Below are 17,500 nucleotides of genomic sequence, written 5' to 3'. Positions count from 1 at the left end.
TGACAAACTGCAGCGCCACAATCTGAATAAAGAATAAAAGATGTGAATAAAAAGAATGATCAATCAGATGATAACATAACAACATAACTAGGTCCAATAAGTGAGTGTGTCCCTAAAATAAGTAGAGAGACTTTGTCATTCTGTTATTGTGGATCATTCAAATGTCAGCTTTCTACAGACATCATCCAAACATTCATACAGCTGTTCATGTCAATAAAGACACCAACATGTTACTGACCTCAGTCAAGATTACACAACCAATACTCTACTGAGCTTTACACACCTGGGAGTGTGTGTGTACTTCATAATATATATATCAGTTCAGATAATCTTTTGTCTTCAGTTTTGAACATTTAATAAAACTCAGAAACTTTAAAAACTTCAAGAACTCCATTTAAACTATTTCAGTAAAAATCAGATTTGTTTGATGAAACAGATTCAAACATGAAAATAAACATGAACAGCATTCAATCTAAAACTTCATGGACGTCAGAAACATGTGAACATGAAAATGTTTCAGCTGATAATCAAACACATGAGATGTAAAACACAAACAGAGAAGAAGAGAACTGACTCCAGAGTCTCCAGTCTACAGTTTGGACTCTGCAGTCCCTCACTCAGCAGCTTCACTCCTGAATCCTGCAGATTGTTGTAGTCCAGGTTCAGATATCTCAGATGGGAGGGGTTGGACTTCAGAGCTGAGGCCAGAGAAGAACAGCTGATCTCTGACAAACTGCAGGTCCACAAACTGAATAAAGAATAAAAGATGTGAATAAAAAGAATGATCAATCAGATGATAACATAACAACATAACTAGGTCCAATAAGTGAGTGTGTCCCTAAAATAAGTAGAGAGACTTTGTCATTCTGTTATTGTGGATCATTCAAATGTCAGCTTTCTACAGACATCATCCAAACATTCATACAGCTGTTCATGTCAATAAAGACACCAACATGTTACTGACCTCAGTCAAGATTACACAACCAATACTCTACTGAGCTTTACACACCTGGGAGAGTGTGTGTGTGTGTCTGTGTGTGTGTGTGTGTGTGTGTGTCTGTGTGTGTGTGAGTCTGTGTGAGTCTGTGTGTGTGTGTGTGTGTGTGAGTCTGTGTGTGTGTGTGTGTGTGTGTGTGAGTCTGTTTGAGTCTGTGTGTGTGTGTGTGTGTGTGTGTGTGTGTGTGTGTGTGTGTGTGTGTGTGTGTGAGTCTGTGTGTGTGTGTGTGTGTCTGTGTGTGTGTGAGTCTGTGTGAGTCTGTGTGTGTGTGTGTGTGTGTGTGTGTGTGTGTGTGTGTGTGAGTCTGTGTGAGTCTGTGTGTGTGTGCGTGTCTGTGTTGTGTGTGTGTGTGTGTCTTTGTGTGTGTGTCTGTGTGTGTGTGTGTGTGTGTGTGTGCGCGTGTGTGTGTGTGTTGTGTGTGTGTGTGTGCGTGTGTGTGTGTGTGTTGTGTGTGTGTGTGTGTGTGCGTGTGTGTGTTGTGTGTGTGTGTGTGTGTGTGTGTGTGTGTGTGTGTGTGTGTGTGTGTGTGTACTTCATAATAAAATATATATCTGTTAAATTAAGACAGAGATGGGTCGGCTAAGTCTTTTCATCACCAGGTAATGGAGCCTCTAGAGCTGTTGGTATTTAAATATCAAAGCGTACACTTTTAGGTTATCTCAAGAAATAGCTGATAAAGATGGCAGATACAGTATATCATCATATCAGGTTTCTTACTAAATGTGAAGTGCACTCTAGTGAATGCCTACGCTCCTAATAAAGGTGAAGCTGAATTTCTTTCCAAGTTGAATGTGATTCCATCTCAATAACCCAGTCAGTGATCCGGTTGTGGATAGGCCTGGCCGCCCACTTCCATCTGATGGTGCGTTATCAGCAGCACTTCATGAATTAGGCTAAAGGACATTTTGGCAATGACTGACATATGGCGTGTTGTAAATCCTACAGCCCGTGAATACACATTTTATTCTAATGCTCATAACTCATACTCTCGGATTGATTATCTATTTTATCACAATCTATGGTGGAGAATGTGATTGACAGCAATATACATAATATGATTATTTCAGACCACACCCCCTTATCTGCTCTCCTCTCTCTTTCTGTAAATAACCAGAAAAGTAAGCAGTGAAGATTTAACAATTCTTTACTTAAAGACAAAGAGTTTGTGTCCTTGATAAATGAGATAAATGAGTATATGTAGCAGAACAAGATGCAGACGAACTGACAAACTCTGTACTCTGCACTCGTTAAGGTTCATCACAGATTAAACCTGCTCACATGAATATGTTGAACAAACACACAGAGTGTCTTTGATGTAAACAGTCATCTTCAGGTATTTCACTGTCAGGCATCAAATGTTTCCAAACCAACAGACTTGAATTGATCCTTCAGCGTTGATCACTGCAGTCTGATCAGCTCCGTGTGGAGTTCAACTTCTTTAACTAAGTAAACTCAGTTAAATCACTTTTGATATGAGTCTGGCAGTCCGTTCTTCTACGTGTCCGCACTATCGTGATCTAACTCTGTCACTGACTTTTTATGCGCCATGAATCTGTGCCATCTCCGTGCGCAATTCAAGGAAGAATTTTAGCGCTGCTCCGGGGTTAAACCAGCGGACCTCTGTATGATCGGACAGCCTGTGTGTGATATTGTTTTCAGATAAGAATGAAATGTTCAGTAATAGTTATATTTTTACAGTCTGATTAAAGCTGGTGATCACCAGCTTTAATCACCTCTGGGTGACCTAAAAATGAACCATCTGTAAATAAAATCAGTTAATATTCATTTTAATTTACTGTTTTTACAATAACCAGAGGTAAAATAAGTCTATCATCAGGCTCAACGCCGGTGTCCACAAACTACACTGGATGTGAGGAGACGGTCTGGGCCGTTACGCAGGACAGAGAGGATTGTTTTTTATTTGCACGAGCTGCTCTTTGTGGCTCACTCCATAGGAAGCTTTGTTATCATTAGTAAAACTTTTGTTTTACATCAGTGAAGACAGGAGAAACTGGTAAGAAGTGTGGACAGAACTGAAGACCGTCATGATGAGCGTGCAGTGCAGCGGTGTGCCTGTCGTTAAATCTCGTAGCTTTGATGAAATTCTGGCAACTTGTGAGCAAATAAAACCAAAGAAATATCGCTCCTTCGATCTCTCTTGAAAACCTGCATTCTGTGTCACCTCTCTCAGGTGTTCAGCCTGTTTTCTGATGTGATGTATTACCAGAGTAATGCAGGAGCTCGGCCACTCGTCTTTTTTATGATACTCCCTGCTGAGAAAATAGTTCAAAGTGCCCCGTTTGATTAATTTTAGTATCATGATATCAACCTTTACGTTGCTCATTATAGGTTTTAATACAATTCAGGGAAAATAAGTATTACAAAAATGTAATTTATAAAAAATAAAAAAATATTTTTCAATACATTTCCTCCTTCTTCCCAAAACGTCTCACGGGCCAGATGAAACCTGCTGTCGGGCCGTATGTTTAACATCCCTGCCCTAAGATAAGAGTTAGCCCTAACCCTAACCCAAAAAAAAGACGATCGTCTACAACGAAAAGTGAACTAAGTAAACATCTGTAATATTTATTCTAGTTATAGAGAAGACATTCAATCAAAGAGTCTTCAATTTCCTTTGACACTTTCAGAATCTCACAGTGTCACAAACATCTCAGACAAAACAAGTGTTTGACTTCATTTTTATGTCTGATGGTTGAAATTGGAATGATTGTTTTTCTTTGTTTAATTATTCATAATTTATCTAAAAATCAGCTGTTCAGGTGGTAAAGAGTGAAATATACAACAAGTTATTTGTTTTATATATGTAGGTTTAAAATGTAAGGCTTTAAATTGCTACCACTCTGTGGATAAAACCACAGAAGAAGAAAATGGACTTCAGCATTAAGATCCTCAGTGTGGATCATTTGATTATCAGCCTGAAGTCTACAGTTTAGTTTCACATCATATGAATCTGAACAGAGAAATTAAACCTGTTGTCTTACCTCAGAGTCTCCAGTCTACAGTTTGGACTCTGCAGTCCAGAACAAAGCAGCTTCACTCCTGAATCCTGCAGATAGTTTCCGCTCAGGTTCAGCTCTCTCAGATGGGAGGGGTTGGACTTCAGAGCTGAGGCCACGACTTCAAAGTGAGTCTTTGACAGTCCACAGTTAGAAAACCTGTCATGACATTAATGGTACATAATATGTTATTTAAAGGAATGTCTTAATATTTTGACAAATTGTGTTCAATCACATCAGAGGTTCAGCTGATCTGAACTCACTTTAGTTAACAAACATTTCCATCACTTTTAAATGTGTGTGTGTGTGTGTGTGTGTGTGTGTGTGTGTGTGTGTGTGTGTGTGTGTGTGTCTGACTGCTCCTGGTCCCCGTGATGGAATTGAGAAGTGGAGCGTGCATTTAGTGTGAACTATATCATCAGTGTGTATAACACAGTGCAGTTTAACAGAGTCTGTGTTGAGATGTTCACAGACTACAGCAGGCTGTGAGATGACGTCGCTATCATTTTAAGTTAGCTGCAGACACGTGAACGGAAAAAAGTGACCAGATCACGTTTGTTCCCAACACACGGCCGTATGGATCAAGGATCCACTGTGTTCTGATGCACTAAAAGTAAAACTGTGCACCCCGTGGCTGGAGTCTGTGTGTGTGTGTGTGTGTGTGTGTGTGTGTGTGTGTGTGTGTGTGTGTGTGAGTGAGTGAGTGAATGAGTGAGTGAGTGAGTGAGTGAGTGAGTGTGTGTGTGTGTGTGTGTGTGTGTGTGTGTGTGTGTGTGTGTGTGTGTGTGTGTGTGTGTCTGTCTGTGTGTGTGTGTGTGTGTGTCTGTGTGTGTGTGTGTGTGTGTGTGTGTGTATGTGTAGGTGTGTGTGTCTGTGTGTGTGTAGGTGTGTGTGTGTGTGTGTGTGTCTTTGTGTGTGTGTGTGTGTGTGTGTGAGAGTCTGTGCGTGTGTGTGAGAGTGTGCCTGTGTGTGTGTGTGTGTGTGTGTGTGTGTGTGTGTGTGTGTGTGTGTGTGTGTGTGTGTGTGTGTGTGTGTATGTGAGTGAGTGAGTGAGTGAGTGAGTGAGTGAGTGAGTGAGTGTGTGTGTGTCTTTGTGTGTGTGTGTGTGTGTGTGTCTGTGTGTGTGTGTGTGTGTGTCTGTGTGTGTGTGTGTGTGTGTGTGTGTGTATGTGTAGGTGTGTGTGTCTGTGTGTGTGTAGGTGTGTGTGTGTGTGTGTGTCTCTGTGTGTGTGTGTGTGTGTGTGAGAGTCTGTGCGTGTGTGTGAGAGTGTGCCTGTGTGTGTGTGTGTGTGTGTGTGTGTGTGTGTGTGTGTGTGTGTAGTGTCAGACACACTCCGCTGATGTCATGCACACAGCTCTGTGGCGTGAACGTTTGTCTCTGTCGCTGATTGTCACTGCGTTGCTGTTAAGAAAACAATAAAACAACACAGAGCTTGAGGCCCAGCTGTCTCTGTCTGAACTCTACTCTGCTGTCATGAGTCTGCAGAATGGAAAAGCTCCAGGTATTGATGGCCTTCCTGTTGACTTTTATAAAGTGTTTTGGAGTGTGCTGGGAGAGGATCTCCTAGAGGTTCTAAGAGACAGTTTGGAGAGGGGTCATCTGCCTCTGAGCTGCAGGAGAGCAGTCATCACTCTGCTGCCAAAGAAAGGCGACCTTCAGGATCTAAAGAACTGGAGACCAGTGTCATTACTTTGCACAGACTACAAAATCCTGTCTAAGGTCCTGGCATCCAGACTAAGGCAGGTGATGGGGTCGATCATCCACACAGACCAGACCTACTGTGTGCCCGGCAGACTCATCAGTGATAACATCACTCTTATTCGGCATGTTTTGGAAGTCTCTGGTTCATTGGCTGTAGACACTGGTCTGATTTCACTAGACCAGGAAAAGGCTTTTGATCGGGTTGAACACCAGTATCTATGGCGGACTCTAACCGCCTTTGGGTTCAACCCATGTTTCTTAGCTAAGATCCAGGTTTTGTACCGTGAAATTGCGAGTGTGCTAAAGATCAACGGAGGCCTGAGTGCTCCTTTTAGTGTACAGAGGGGGGTGAGGCAGGGCTGCTCATTATCTGGGATGTTATATTCCTTAGCCATTGAACCCCTGCTTCACAGACTGAGGTCAGGTCTCTCTGGTGTTCGTTTTCCTGCCACTGATGTGCGTTTTAAATTGTCAGCGTATGCTGATGATGTCATTGTTTTTGTTAATCAGCACAGAGATATCGATGTTTTTAAAGAGACTGTGAATTTGTTTGGGTCGATATCTTCTGCCAAAGTGAACTGGCTGAAAAGTGAAGCAGTGAGGGTGGGAGAGAAGCTGAGGGGTCGGCTCAGTCTGCCTGGAGGCCTCTTTTGGAAGTCAGGAGGTTTTAAATATTTGGGAGTGTTTTTGGGGAATGAAACATTTGTCAGTAAAAACTGGGAGGGTGTTTTAGAAAAAGTAAAAGGACGTCTTGATAAATGGAGGTGGCTGTTGCCAAAGATGTCTTTTAAAGGTTGTTTACTTGAGTGACCAGAGCATGTTGATCGGTTGCTGAATCACTGGAGACATCAGCTGACAGGACAAGAGATGTCTCTGATGTCGGACTATGGGGACGGTTCTCTGCTGCCCGACCAAACTGACCCGTTTCCTGAGTTCACTCTGTCTGCAGACCTGAAGGACTGTTCTGGTCCTCTACTGGCCAACGCTGCAGGAAAGACTCTTTACAAACTGATTGTTAAGACTGTGAATAAAAAGACACTGAACGCACGCAGTGACACCCCCTGGAGGACTTATTTGGGGCTAGCTCCTGAGTTTAGACCCTCCTGGGAGTCTTTGTACAAACCCCCCTTGTGTAAGAGACATGCAGACCTCCAGTGGAGAATCCTGCATGGAATCATTGCTGTGAACTCTTTTATCTCTGTTCTTAATGTGAATGTTGTTGATCAGTGTCCTTTCTGTGTGCACAGGGAGACGGTGTTTCACTGTTTTTTACAGTGCAGTCGGGCTGAAACCTCTGTTTGATCTTCTGGGGAAGGTTTTTAGTGGTTTTAAAGAGTTTTTTACTAAGCAGGTTTTTATTTGTGGTTTTAAATACACTCGACAACACAAACACAAATGCCAGCTGATAAACTTTGTCCTTGGTCAGGCTAAGATGGCCGTGTACGTGAGTAGGAGGAGGAAGGTGGAGGAGGAAGGTGGAGGAGCCAGACGATGTTGTTGATGTGAAGCTGTTGTTTGTAAAAATGTTAAAATCCAGGTTGTTTTTGGACTTCAGCTTCTACAGAGCAAATCAGGACCTGGAGACTTTCCAGTCAGTGTGGACTCATGACAGTGTGCTGTGCTCTGTAGAGCACGATCAGTTAGTTCATGGACATGTGCTGATGTAACATCTGTTTATGTTGTGAATGTCATCTGTGAATTTTAGAAACGTATATTATTGTTGAACAGTAAGAAGACTGAAAAATAAAGGTCTGTTTAAAAATCAAAAATCTCTCTCTTTCTTTCTTTGTCTCTCTCTCTCTCCCTCTCTCTCTCTCTCTCTTTCTCTCTCTCACACGCCCTCTCTCTCTCTCTCTCTCTCTCTCTCTCTCTCTCTCTCTCTCTCTCCATCTCTCTCTGAGTGGATGTGCTGAGAGTTGGTGTGTGTTTACTGTTACTGGGTTTAACATTTAGTTGCGGTGTGTGTGTGAACGCTGGTCGGCGTGTTGCGGTGTGTTTGTTTGCTTGTGTGGAGGTAATGGGTGTCGAGTTCAGTGGATTAACGAGAAGGCACGGCGAAGATCGAAGATCGCCGGTGCCTCTCGTTACTCGGTGAATGAATGTGCTTTGGCTGTTGCTGAGGTGGTGGGACCACAGAGTGTTAAATCTGCGGCCTGGATGAATGGAGCGGTGGTTCTGTTTTTAGACAGCGTTGATAAGGCGAACGCCGTGGTGGAAAACGGAGTGGTCATAAATGGGGCTTTCGTTCCCGTGTCTTCTCTGTCTCTGCCTTCTAGGAAGGTCATTTTGTCAAATTGTCCGCCGTTTATTAATGATGACTTTCTGCAAAGGGAGTTATCAAGACACGGGAAAATAGTCTCTCCTATTAAGAAGCTGCCTTCAGGCTGTAAAGCCCCACAGCTCAGTCACATGGTCTCTCACAGACGTCAGGTCTATAAGATCTTAAATAAAAGAAATGTGGAGCTTAATCTTGTTTTCAACCTGAGAGTACAAGACTTTGATTATGTGATTTATGTCACTTCTGAAAACATGAAATGTCTTCACTGTAAAAGGGAGGGGCATCTGATCAGAGCATGTCCATACAAAGATGAAGCTGAGGGATCCAGTGCAGGTGGGAGACGGACAGGTGAGGAGACACAGAGTGGAGGAGGAGAGGAGACACAGAGTGGAGGAGGTGAGGAGACATAGAGTGGTGGAGGTGAGGAGACACAGAGTGGAGGAGGAGAGGAGACACAGAGTAGAGGAGACACAGAGTGGTGGAGGTGAGGAGACACAGAGTGGAAGAGGAGAGGAGACACAGAGTGGAGGAGGTTTTGGTTTTCAAAATACCTTTTATTTTACTACTACCAGGAGAAAATTATAACACTGTCACATCATCACTCAGATCAAGAGAAGGAAATAAATAAATAAATAAAAAAATAAAACAAAACAAGTGCAACAAAAATCACAACATCAACAAAAACAACATTTACTGCATCAAAAATGAATAATCAGCTCTCCATCCCCACCCACAGAGCACAAAGCTTCTTCCACAGCCCATACACTATTAAAGTCTTGCACATTGTCCATCATTTGATAATAGGCAAATTCTACCTTTAGTCTGGCCTTCAAAAGTCCCTCCAGAACCAGCACCGGTTCCACACAGCCAGTACCCTGAGCTCGGTTCTTGCGTGTAAGCCAAATGGCCAACTTAGCCGAGCCAGATAAAAAGTTCATCAGTGTATGTACAGTCTTTTTCTTTGCAGAATACTTTGGCCCAAAAACAAACACTGCATAAGAGAAATCCTCCCCGAGAGCTTCAAACAAGCTTTTCATAAGGACAAACAAGAGTGAGAGCCTGGGACACTCAACAAACAGATGAGACAAAGTTTCAGTTAGTGAACAAAACAAACACTCCTCTCCCACCCCTGGATCAATGTGCGCTCTGTATCTGTTCGTGGCTATAACCCCATGCACAACTCTCCACTGGAGATCTGCTGTTCTCTTCTCAACAGGCAGCTTGTACAGGGACCGCCAGCTGCCTTTCGGGGAAACCTCCGGGCCAAAAAACTCGATCCACCTCGACTCTTTCACTCCCGACAGACCATGAAGATGTAGGACCTTAACACAGGACTGATAGAGTGCCTTTTTCCCTGCATCCTGGAACTTTCCCAGAACAGGAGTACTAAAGGACAGCAGTCCACCTCCTCTTTCCTGCCACTCCCCGACATCTGGGGTAACAGACAAAGATGGGAAGCTGTATTCGCCCTCTTCACTCCACTGCTCACACAGATTCTCAATGTTTAGAAATGTCACAAGTTTTACTGGAAGTGCAGCAAAGACTTCCTCCACCACTCTTTCAACCACCCGGCTGGAGGTGATATTGGTCCTTTCTTTGAGGGCGTCCAGGGTCAGTCTTACCAGGTGACCCAGTTTTGTGCAGCCTGCCTCTCTGAAACTGGCCCGGAGACTGGCTGACTGCAAAGTTGGAGTCCTTATAAAATCATTAAAAAATAACGGTTCCTCAAAGATCCACATTCCCAGACTCTCAGTTTTTTCCCTTTTGAATGTGTACATTTTCCATGCCTTACAGACATATAAAAGGATGTTAATCCAGTGAGATCCACCTCCTCAAGCTTTAACAGAAAGAGCTGCTTAGTGTACCCCAGCCGTCCAGCTCTCCTCAGCAGCAGTCGAGCGATGTCCATCCAGCTGGGACCACAAGTGAAAAGGAGTCTCTGTGCAGTCTGGAGTCTGAATGAGGCAATTTTTGACTGAATGTCTATAAGTCCATGTCCCCCTTCAGCCACCGGCAGGTAGAGGACTGCCGCCTGGACCCAGTGTTTGCCTGACCAGAAGAAGTCCAGCCCTTTGAATGTCCTCCACCAGCCCTCTTGGAGGTGTCAAAGCCACAAGTCTGTGCCAGAGAGTCGAGGCAACCAAGTTATTGACCACCAGAACTCTTCCCCTATACGACAACTGGGGTAGCAACCATTTCCATTTAGACAACCGAGCGCACACTTTCTCCCTAACTCCCTCCCAGTTTTTACTTTTAAAGCCCTCGGTACCCAAATAAACCCCCAACACCTTCAACCCCTCCCTCCCCCACTCAAGTCCACCCGGCAGACTGGGCACTGCCTGGTCCCTCCACTCTCCCACCAATAAGGCACCACTTTTTTCCCAGTTCACCCGTGCAGCTGTTGCCCTTTCATACAGGGACAGGGTGTCCCGCAGACACCGAACGTCCCCCTGATTGGAGATGAAGATGTTTACATCATCAGCATAGGCAGAAATTGTAGGGGGACATTCAATGCTACAGGCCGCGGGCAAAGAAAGCCCGCTGAGCCGGTCCCTCAACCTGCACAGCAAGGGCTCAATAGCCAAGCTGTACAGCTGGCCGGAGATGGGACAACCTTGTCTGATCCCTCGCCGTACAGGGATTGGCCGACTCAACCCCGCCCCCATCTTCACCAAACACTGTGCATCCTGATACAACAACCCAACTAATGACACAAAACCATCCCCAAAACCAAAAGACCTCAAAACAAATACGAGTGATCCACCCTGTCAAACGCCTTCTCTTGATCCAGAGACACAATGCCAACATTTAGATTATAGATTTTACACACATCAATGACATCTCTGATAAGAAAAACATTATCCATGATTGTCCGGTCTGGAACACAGTAACTCTGGTCTTTATGGACCACACTTCCCAGAACGTCCTTTAGTCTGTTCGATAAAGCTCTGGAGAGGATCTTGTAGTCCGCACAAAGCAAAGCAACCGGCCTCCAGTTTTTTAACAATGCCAGGTCACCTTTCTTGGGGAGCAAGGAAAGAACTGCTCTCTTACAAGAACCAGGAAGAGACCCGGTCCTGCAACACTCCATTAAAACACTATGCAGGTCAGACCCAAGAATATTCCAGAACCTCTTAAAAAAGTCTGTGGACAACCCATCTATTCCAGGTGCTCTTCCTGTTGCCATCTGAGTGACAGCAGCAGTGAGCTCCTCCAGAGACAGCTCCCCTTCCAGAAGAGACCTCTCCTCCACACTGAGCTGAGGGAGACCCTCCAGGAGCTCCCTGCGACACTCCTGGCTGCAACTCTCTGCTCCAAACAGATCCTCATAGAACTGCATGGCGTGACTGCTCATTTCCTTTGGATCAGCTGTTATTCGACCTCCTGGCAGTTTCAGACAAGTCAGCAGCTTTTTTTGAGCCACAGATCTCTCAAGATTGAAAAAGAAAGACGTTGGGGCATCCATGTCTTTGAGTTGAAGGAAACGACTCCGCACAAGAGCTCCCTTCACCCTCTCCTGCAGGAAAGAGCTCAACTCCATACGTTTCTCCTTCAGCAGGGTACCAGTGGTGGGATCCACACTCCCATTTAACCCCTCCTCAAGGTTCTTAATGTTGTCCTCAAGATTTTTAATGACTGTTTTTAATCTAGCAGAAGAGTGTGACGTGTACTGCTGACAAAAAACACGAATCTGAGCTTTACCAACCTCCCACCAAAGCTTCAAAGAATCAAACTCAACTTTTCTTAATTGCCACTGATCCCAAAAACACCCAAAGTTTTTACAGAAAACATTGTCCAGTAGAAGCTTGTTATTAAAATGCCAGAAGGACTTAGCCCTTTCACCTGGTGAAATAATCAGCTCCACACTAACAAAATGGTGATCAGTGAAGCCGACAGGCAGAATATTACAATGAATTAATCTGGGGTTGAGAGTTCTGGAGATGTAAACCCTGTCCAGTCTAGCTGCACACACCCTGTTACTGTTAACCCTGACCCATGTATACTGTCTGGATTGTGGATGTTTCACTCTAAATGTGTCCAACAAATCCAGGTGAGAGATGACAGTGTTTAAAGTCTGGGATGAATGTGGATGTGGCTCCTCTCCTATTCTATCCACGGTGAAATCAAGTGTGCAGTTAAAATCACCACCAAGAATGATCTGATCCTGATTATAGATCACTAACTCCTTTTGGAGGCGGGTATAGAAAGCTACCCTTTCAGCTCCATTATTTGGAGCATAAATATTAGTGAAGCAGAAAACAGTGTCCTCTATTTCTGCTCTTACAATTAAAAGCCTTCCCTTTACAATTTCAGCACAAGAGACGATCTTTACATTTGCAGATGCTCTAAACAAAATGGCTACTCCTGCACTAAAGTTGGTGCCATGGCTAAGGTAGTTAGAGCCCTCCCACCATAAACCCCAATCTGTCTCATCTGATGGTGTGGTATGAGTCTCTTGTAAAAACAAGATATCAATGTTTTTCTGAGTTGAGATCTCAGAGATAAGGCCCCTTTTCTGTCTGTCTCTCCCACCATTAATGTTAAGAGATCCTATCTTAAGACTCCTCATAGAAAGATCAGAGAGAAAGAACAGATAAGTAGACACAAACAGGGAGCAGTAGAAGAAGAATAACACCTTGTGATGCATGATCATTTCTTTGTCTTCTTCACACTCTTACGTCCAACTTTCCTCAGTGCGGTGATGTGCTTTTTAAGACGGAACCGTTTTTTCGCGTCCAGGAGGTCAAACCCAACCTGTCTTTTCAGTATGCTGACTGACTTTATGAACTTTTCAGTATCACTAAAGTAGTCACTGATTTTTACTGATTTGTTGTACGTTTCATCCATAAATTGATTGATTGACTCTAAAGAATAAAGACCAGAGCCACTATTTGGCAAATCAGCAATGGATGCATTGTCTGACTCATAATCTTCATCCATGTCCTCTCCTTCACATGATGCCTGGCTACAACACACTGTCTTACCTTCCTTCAATGAAACATCTACAACTGCAGAACTTGTGGAATCTTCAGTTTTATCATTATCTACAGTCTGTGATTTTTCTGTAGCCTGAGAGCTGGTCGAAGCCACTTCTACCTCAGCCACGGCCTCAGCACAAGGCGCAGGCGCGGACGCGGACGCGGACGCGGCCTCCGCCCCAGGCACGGACGCGGCCCCCGTCCCAGGCACGGACGCGGACGCGGCCTCCGCCCCGGGCGCGGGCGCGGACGCGGCCTCCGCCCCGGGCACGGACGCGGCCCCCGCCACATGCGCCACACTAACAGAGCCGCCCGCGGCAGCACTAGCCGCCTCCTGCTGTCTGTGCGGACACGCAAAACGTTTGTGTCCCACATCACCACACTCAAAACACTTCAGTTGTCCCGAGCTCGCATACACCATATAAGAAGCGTCACCGTGTTTCACTCTAAAGGAAACCTCCAGAGTCTGTGTGGGCGAATCTAAAAACATGAACACCTGACGCCGCAAAGATTGGACATGTTTCAGTTTGGGATCTTTACACCCTAGACTCACAGTTTTGAAACCACTCGCAAACTTCCCAAACCTGCGGAGTTCGTTCTCTAACAAGTTGTTAGAAATAAACGGCGGAACACCGGATACGGTGATCCGCGTAGAGGGAACCGACAACGGGGAAACCTGCACAAACAAATCCCTAATGAACACACCACTCTCAATCAGCTGATACACAAGAGGCTCACTCTTCAGAAAAACAACCACAGCCTTGTTCATTCGGGATGCATACAAGAGTTTATCATGGCCTACCTGTTCACCTGCAGCTAACAGAACCTCCTCCACGGTGACAGTACCGTTCGGAGGGACTATCCGAACTCCCTGTCGGAGAGTCGGAGGTGGCGTCTCAGCAGACGCCATTCCTCCCTCCAACCCCTCCAACGATCTGTCTTACACAGCCAACAACACTCAATACAAATATGAAAACAATCTGACCTGATCGTGCACTTTGAAAACAGTAGAAAGGATAGCAAACAATTCAATCTCCGCGCCACTCGCAACACCACCACCGTCACTCACACTCACACTCACCGGAAACCGGAAACCGGAAACGGAAACGGAAACGGAGAGGAGAGGAGGGGAGACACAGAGTGGAGGAGGAGAGGAGACACAGAGTGGAGGAGGTGAGGAGACACAGAGTGGAGGAGGTGAGGAGACACAGGGTGGAGGAGGAGAGGAGACACAGAGTGGAGGAGGAGAGGAGACACAGAGTGGAGGAGGTGAGGAGACACAGAGTGGAGGAGGTGAGGAGACACAGGGTGGAGGAGGTGAGGAGACACAGAGAGGAGGAGGTGAGGAGCAAACAGGTGAGGAGACACAGAGTGGTGGGGGAGAGGAGACACAGAGTGGAGGGGGTGAGGAGACACAGAGTAGTGGGGGTGAGGAGACACAGAGTGGAGGAGGTGAGGGGACACAGAGTGGAGGAGGTGAGGGGACACAGAGTGGGGGGTTTAAGGAGCAGACAGGTGAGCAGATGGAGGTGGGGAATGGGTCTAGTGTTGATACTGAGCAACAGGCAGCAGGTAAAGGGAGGGTCTGTACTGAACCTGCTGAGGAGGAGATGGAGGAAGAAGAGTCTTCTCTTAGTACTCCTCGCTCCAAAAGAAAATCAAAGACTAGTGAAAATGTTTCACTAGAAGAAAAGAAAAGAACAACAAAGAAAGCAAAAGGAAAAACAGAAAACAAACCAAAAGAATCTGATCCAGGATCAGAGGTCAGTGCTGATGAGGACTCTCCCCATCTCACTGACAGTGAAACGTCTGAGTGCAGATACTCTCAGAGACAGAAAAACAAAAGAGACTACAGTGTAGAAAAAATTAAACTGTTTCTACACAAAAACAAAAATATGTGGGGTGTAAAAATAGAAAATGATTTAGCTGATAAAAGACTTTTTTTTGAGTCGGCACAAGACTCTTTTCTGATCAGGAAACTTATCGACTAAGAAAGTACGTGTCCAAACTGAGACTGTGTAACAATGTTGGTGATGACGGGGATGATGATGATGATGATGATGAAAACAAAGAATTGTAGGTTATCTTTTAAAATACAGAAACACTTCCCTGCTCTTGATAAAAACTTTTTAGAGGGTTTTAGGTTTTTATGGAGGAATTTTAGAACGACATGTCCTGATTTGAAGTGTTTAAGACAGTGGTGGGATTGTGGGAAGGCTGAAATCAGGGTTTTCTGTCAGCAGTACACTCTCAATGTCACACGGGACATTACCAGATCTGTAAAAGCTCTAGAGATTGATATTGTGAAACTTCAATCCTTGATAGATTCCACAGGAAATCGAGGACATATTGAAGTTCTCAAAGCTAAAAAGAAAGCCCTGACAGACCTGCTGGACACCAGAGCCCAGGGAGCCCCCGTCAGATCGAGATTCCAAAGTGTGGCTCAGATGGACGCCCCGTCCAAGTTTTTCTTTGGAATGGAAAAAAAGAATGGACAAAATAAATGTATGCATGGTCTTCGAACAGCAGCAGGACAGGAGCTGAAAGAAGCTGGAGACATCCGAAGACATGCTGTGGACTTTTATTCTGGGCTCTACAGCAGTGAGTACACTGACAATGAACAGCTGTTTGACTCTTTTTGTGATGGTTTACCCCGTGTCTCTGAGGACTCCAACCAGCTGATCAGAGAACCTCTACAGCTACAGGAGCTGTCCGCAGCTCTGCAGAGCATGGAGGGGGCGAAAAGCTCCCGGAATCGATGGACTCCCTGCTGAGTTTTTTAAAACGTTTTGGGATGTGCTGGGAGAAGATCTTCTTGCTGTTTGAAATGAAAGCCTGGCTGAAGAGTCATTGCCCCTCAGCTGCAGGAGGGCAGTAATCACACTCCTTCCAAAGAAAGGTGATCTCCAAGAGATAAAGAACTGGCGTCCTGTTTCCCTGCTATGCTGTGACTACAAAATGTTCTCCAAAGCTCTGGCCAACAGACTGAAGGACGTAATGGACCAGATCATACACCTGGACCAAAGCTACTGTGTGCCTGGCAGGTCTGTTCATGACAATGTGTCTTTAATTCCTGATGTTTTGGACGTCTCTAGTTCATTGGACATAGACCTTGGTCTCATTTCATTAGATCAAGAAAAAGCTTTTGACCGGGTTGAGCACCTCTACCTCTGGAAAGTTCTGGAGAGTTTTGGTCTCAGCCCTGGTTTCATTGCTATGATCAAGGTTTTGTACCAGGACATTGAGAGTGTACTGAAAATCAATGGAGGACTAAGTGCACCTTTTAAAATGAAGAGAGGAATAAGACAAGGTTGTGCTCTTTCAGGGATGTTATATTCCATCTCTATTGAACCCATGTTGTGTAAAATACGGTCTTCCATTGAAGGGTTAATTTTACCTCACTGTTCAAAGCATTTTATTGTGTCAGCCTATGCAGATGATGTTATTGTCATGATAAAAAATCAAAAAGAAGTGTTTTTAATAGAAAACATTGTGAAAAGATTTTGGTATAGTATCATCTGCAAAAGTGAACTGGGGGAAGAGTGAAGGGTTAGCAGTTGGTTTTAAAACACATTCGCTGCCCAACCTACCAGCAGGACTAACATGGGGAAGAAATGGTTTTAAGTATCTTGGTGTGTTTTTAGGGGATGAGCTCACTGTACAGAAGAACTGGGAGGAGGTGGTGGAGAAAGTGAAGGGGAGGCTGGAGAAGTGGAGGTGGCTGCTGCCACAAATGTCGTACAGAGGAAGAGTGCTCATCATAAACAACTTGGTCTCCTGTGGACTCTGGCACTCTGGCATCTATAGAGCCCCCTGCTGGACTCCTTAAAGAACTGCAATCAGTGATGTTGGATTTTTTCTGGGACAAGCTGCATTGGGTTCCACAGGCCGTGCTGTTTTTACCTAAAGAAGAAGGAGGGCAGGGTCTGGTCCACCTGGCCAGCAGAGTAGCTGCCTTCAGAATGCAGTTTCTACAGAAGTTCCTCACTGGCCCAGCTGATGTGGTCTGGAGACCAGTGGCCAGCAGCATTTTTAAAAAGTGAACAGACTAGGACTGGACTCCTCACTGTTTTTAATGAATACTGACTGTTTTAATCTGTGCAACCTGTCTGCTTTTTATCAGAGGCTTTTTAAAACCTGGAAACTGTTTTTTTGGAAAAGACTAGAGCCCACACTGTCCCTACACTGGCTGCTGGAGGAGCCTCTGATCTATGGGGCCCGGCTGGATGTTCAGGACACATCTTTAATGGGCCTCAGACATGCTCTCATCTCCACTGACAACACCACACTGAGACAGATCGTGGACGTAGCTGGACCTGAACTGAACAATACAGCAGCAGTGACCTCTGCTCTTGGTCTCCGGTCTGCACGTTTGCGTCTCAGACTGACGGGGGAAGAGAAGGAGATGCTGCAGGATTACTGTAGCAGGAAGGAAGAACCCATTGACAGTGATCCTTTTCCTGAAATAGGCCTCACAATGAAATCTTGTGTTTCAAGTGAAAGACATTCAAAAGGGACTGATGATAA

The 17,500-nt window shown here is 45.0% G+C and overlaps 1 protein-coding gene across 7 annotated transcripts in view; it reads right to left on the bottom strand.

Moving 5' to 3' along the window:
* The window catches only part of LOC114922082 (NLR family CARD domain-containing protein 3-like), a 231,287-nt gene that overhangs the window by 75,243 nt on the left and 138,544 nt on the right, over positions 1 to 17,500 (bottom strand). For 5 of the 7 annotated variants that reach the window (XM_065954453.1, XM_065954450.1, XM_065954447.1 and 2 more), the window contains exons 4-6: positions 4,000 to 4,173; positions 575 to 748; positions 1 to 22 (exon numbers count right to left, since the gene is read on the bottom strand). The exon at positions 1 to 22 is cut by the window's left edge and continues 152 nt beyond it. In XM_065954453.1, the coding sequence (XP_065810525.1) occupies positions 1 to 22; positions 575 to 748; positions 4,000 to 4,173 (370 nt within the window). The remainder of the gene's footprint in view (positions 23 to 574; positions 749 to 3,999; positions 4,174 to 17,500) is intronic. The other 2 variants (XM_065954446.1, XM_065954449.1) reach the window with 1 other exon arrangement.

The sequence above is a fragment of the Labrus bergylta genome, chromosome 4, assembly GCF_963930695.1.
Source record: "Labrus bergylta chromosome 4, fLabBer1.1, whole genome shotgun sequence".
In the NCBI taxonomy this organism is placed as follows: Eukaryota; Metazoa; Chordata; class Actinopteri; order Labriformes; family Labridae; genus Labrus; species Labrus bergylta.
This window is presented reverse-complemented; position numbering and strand designations above follow the sequence as displayed.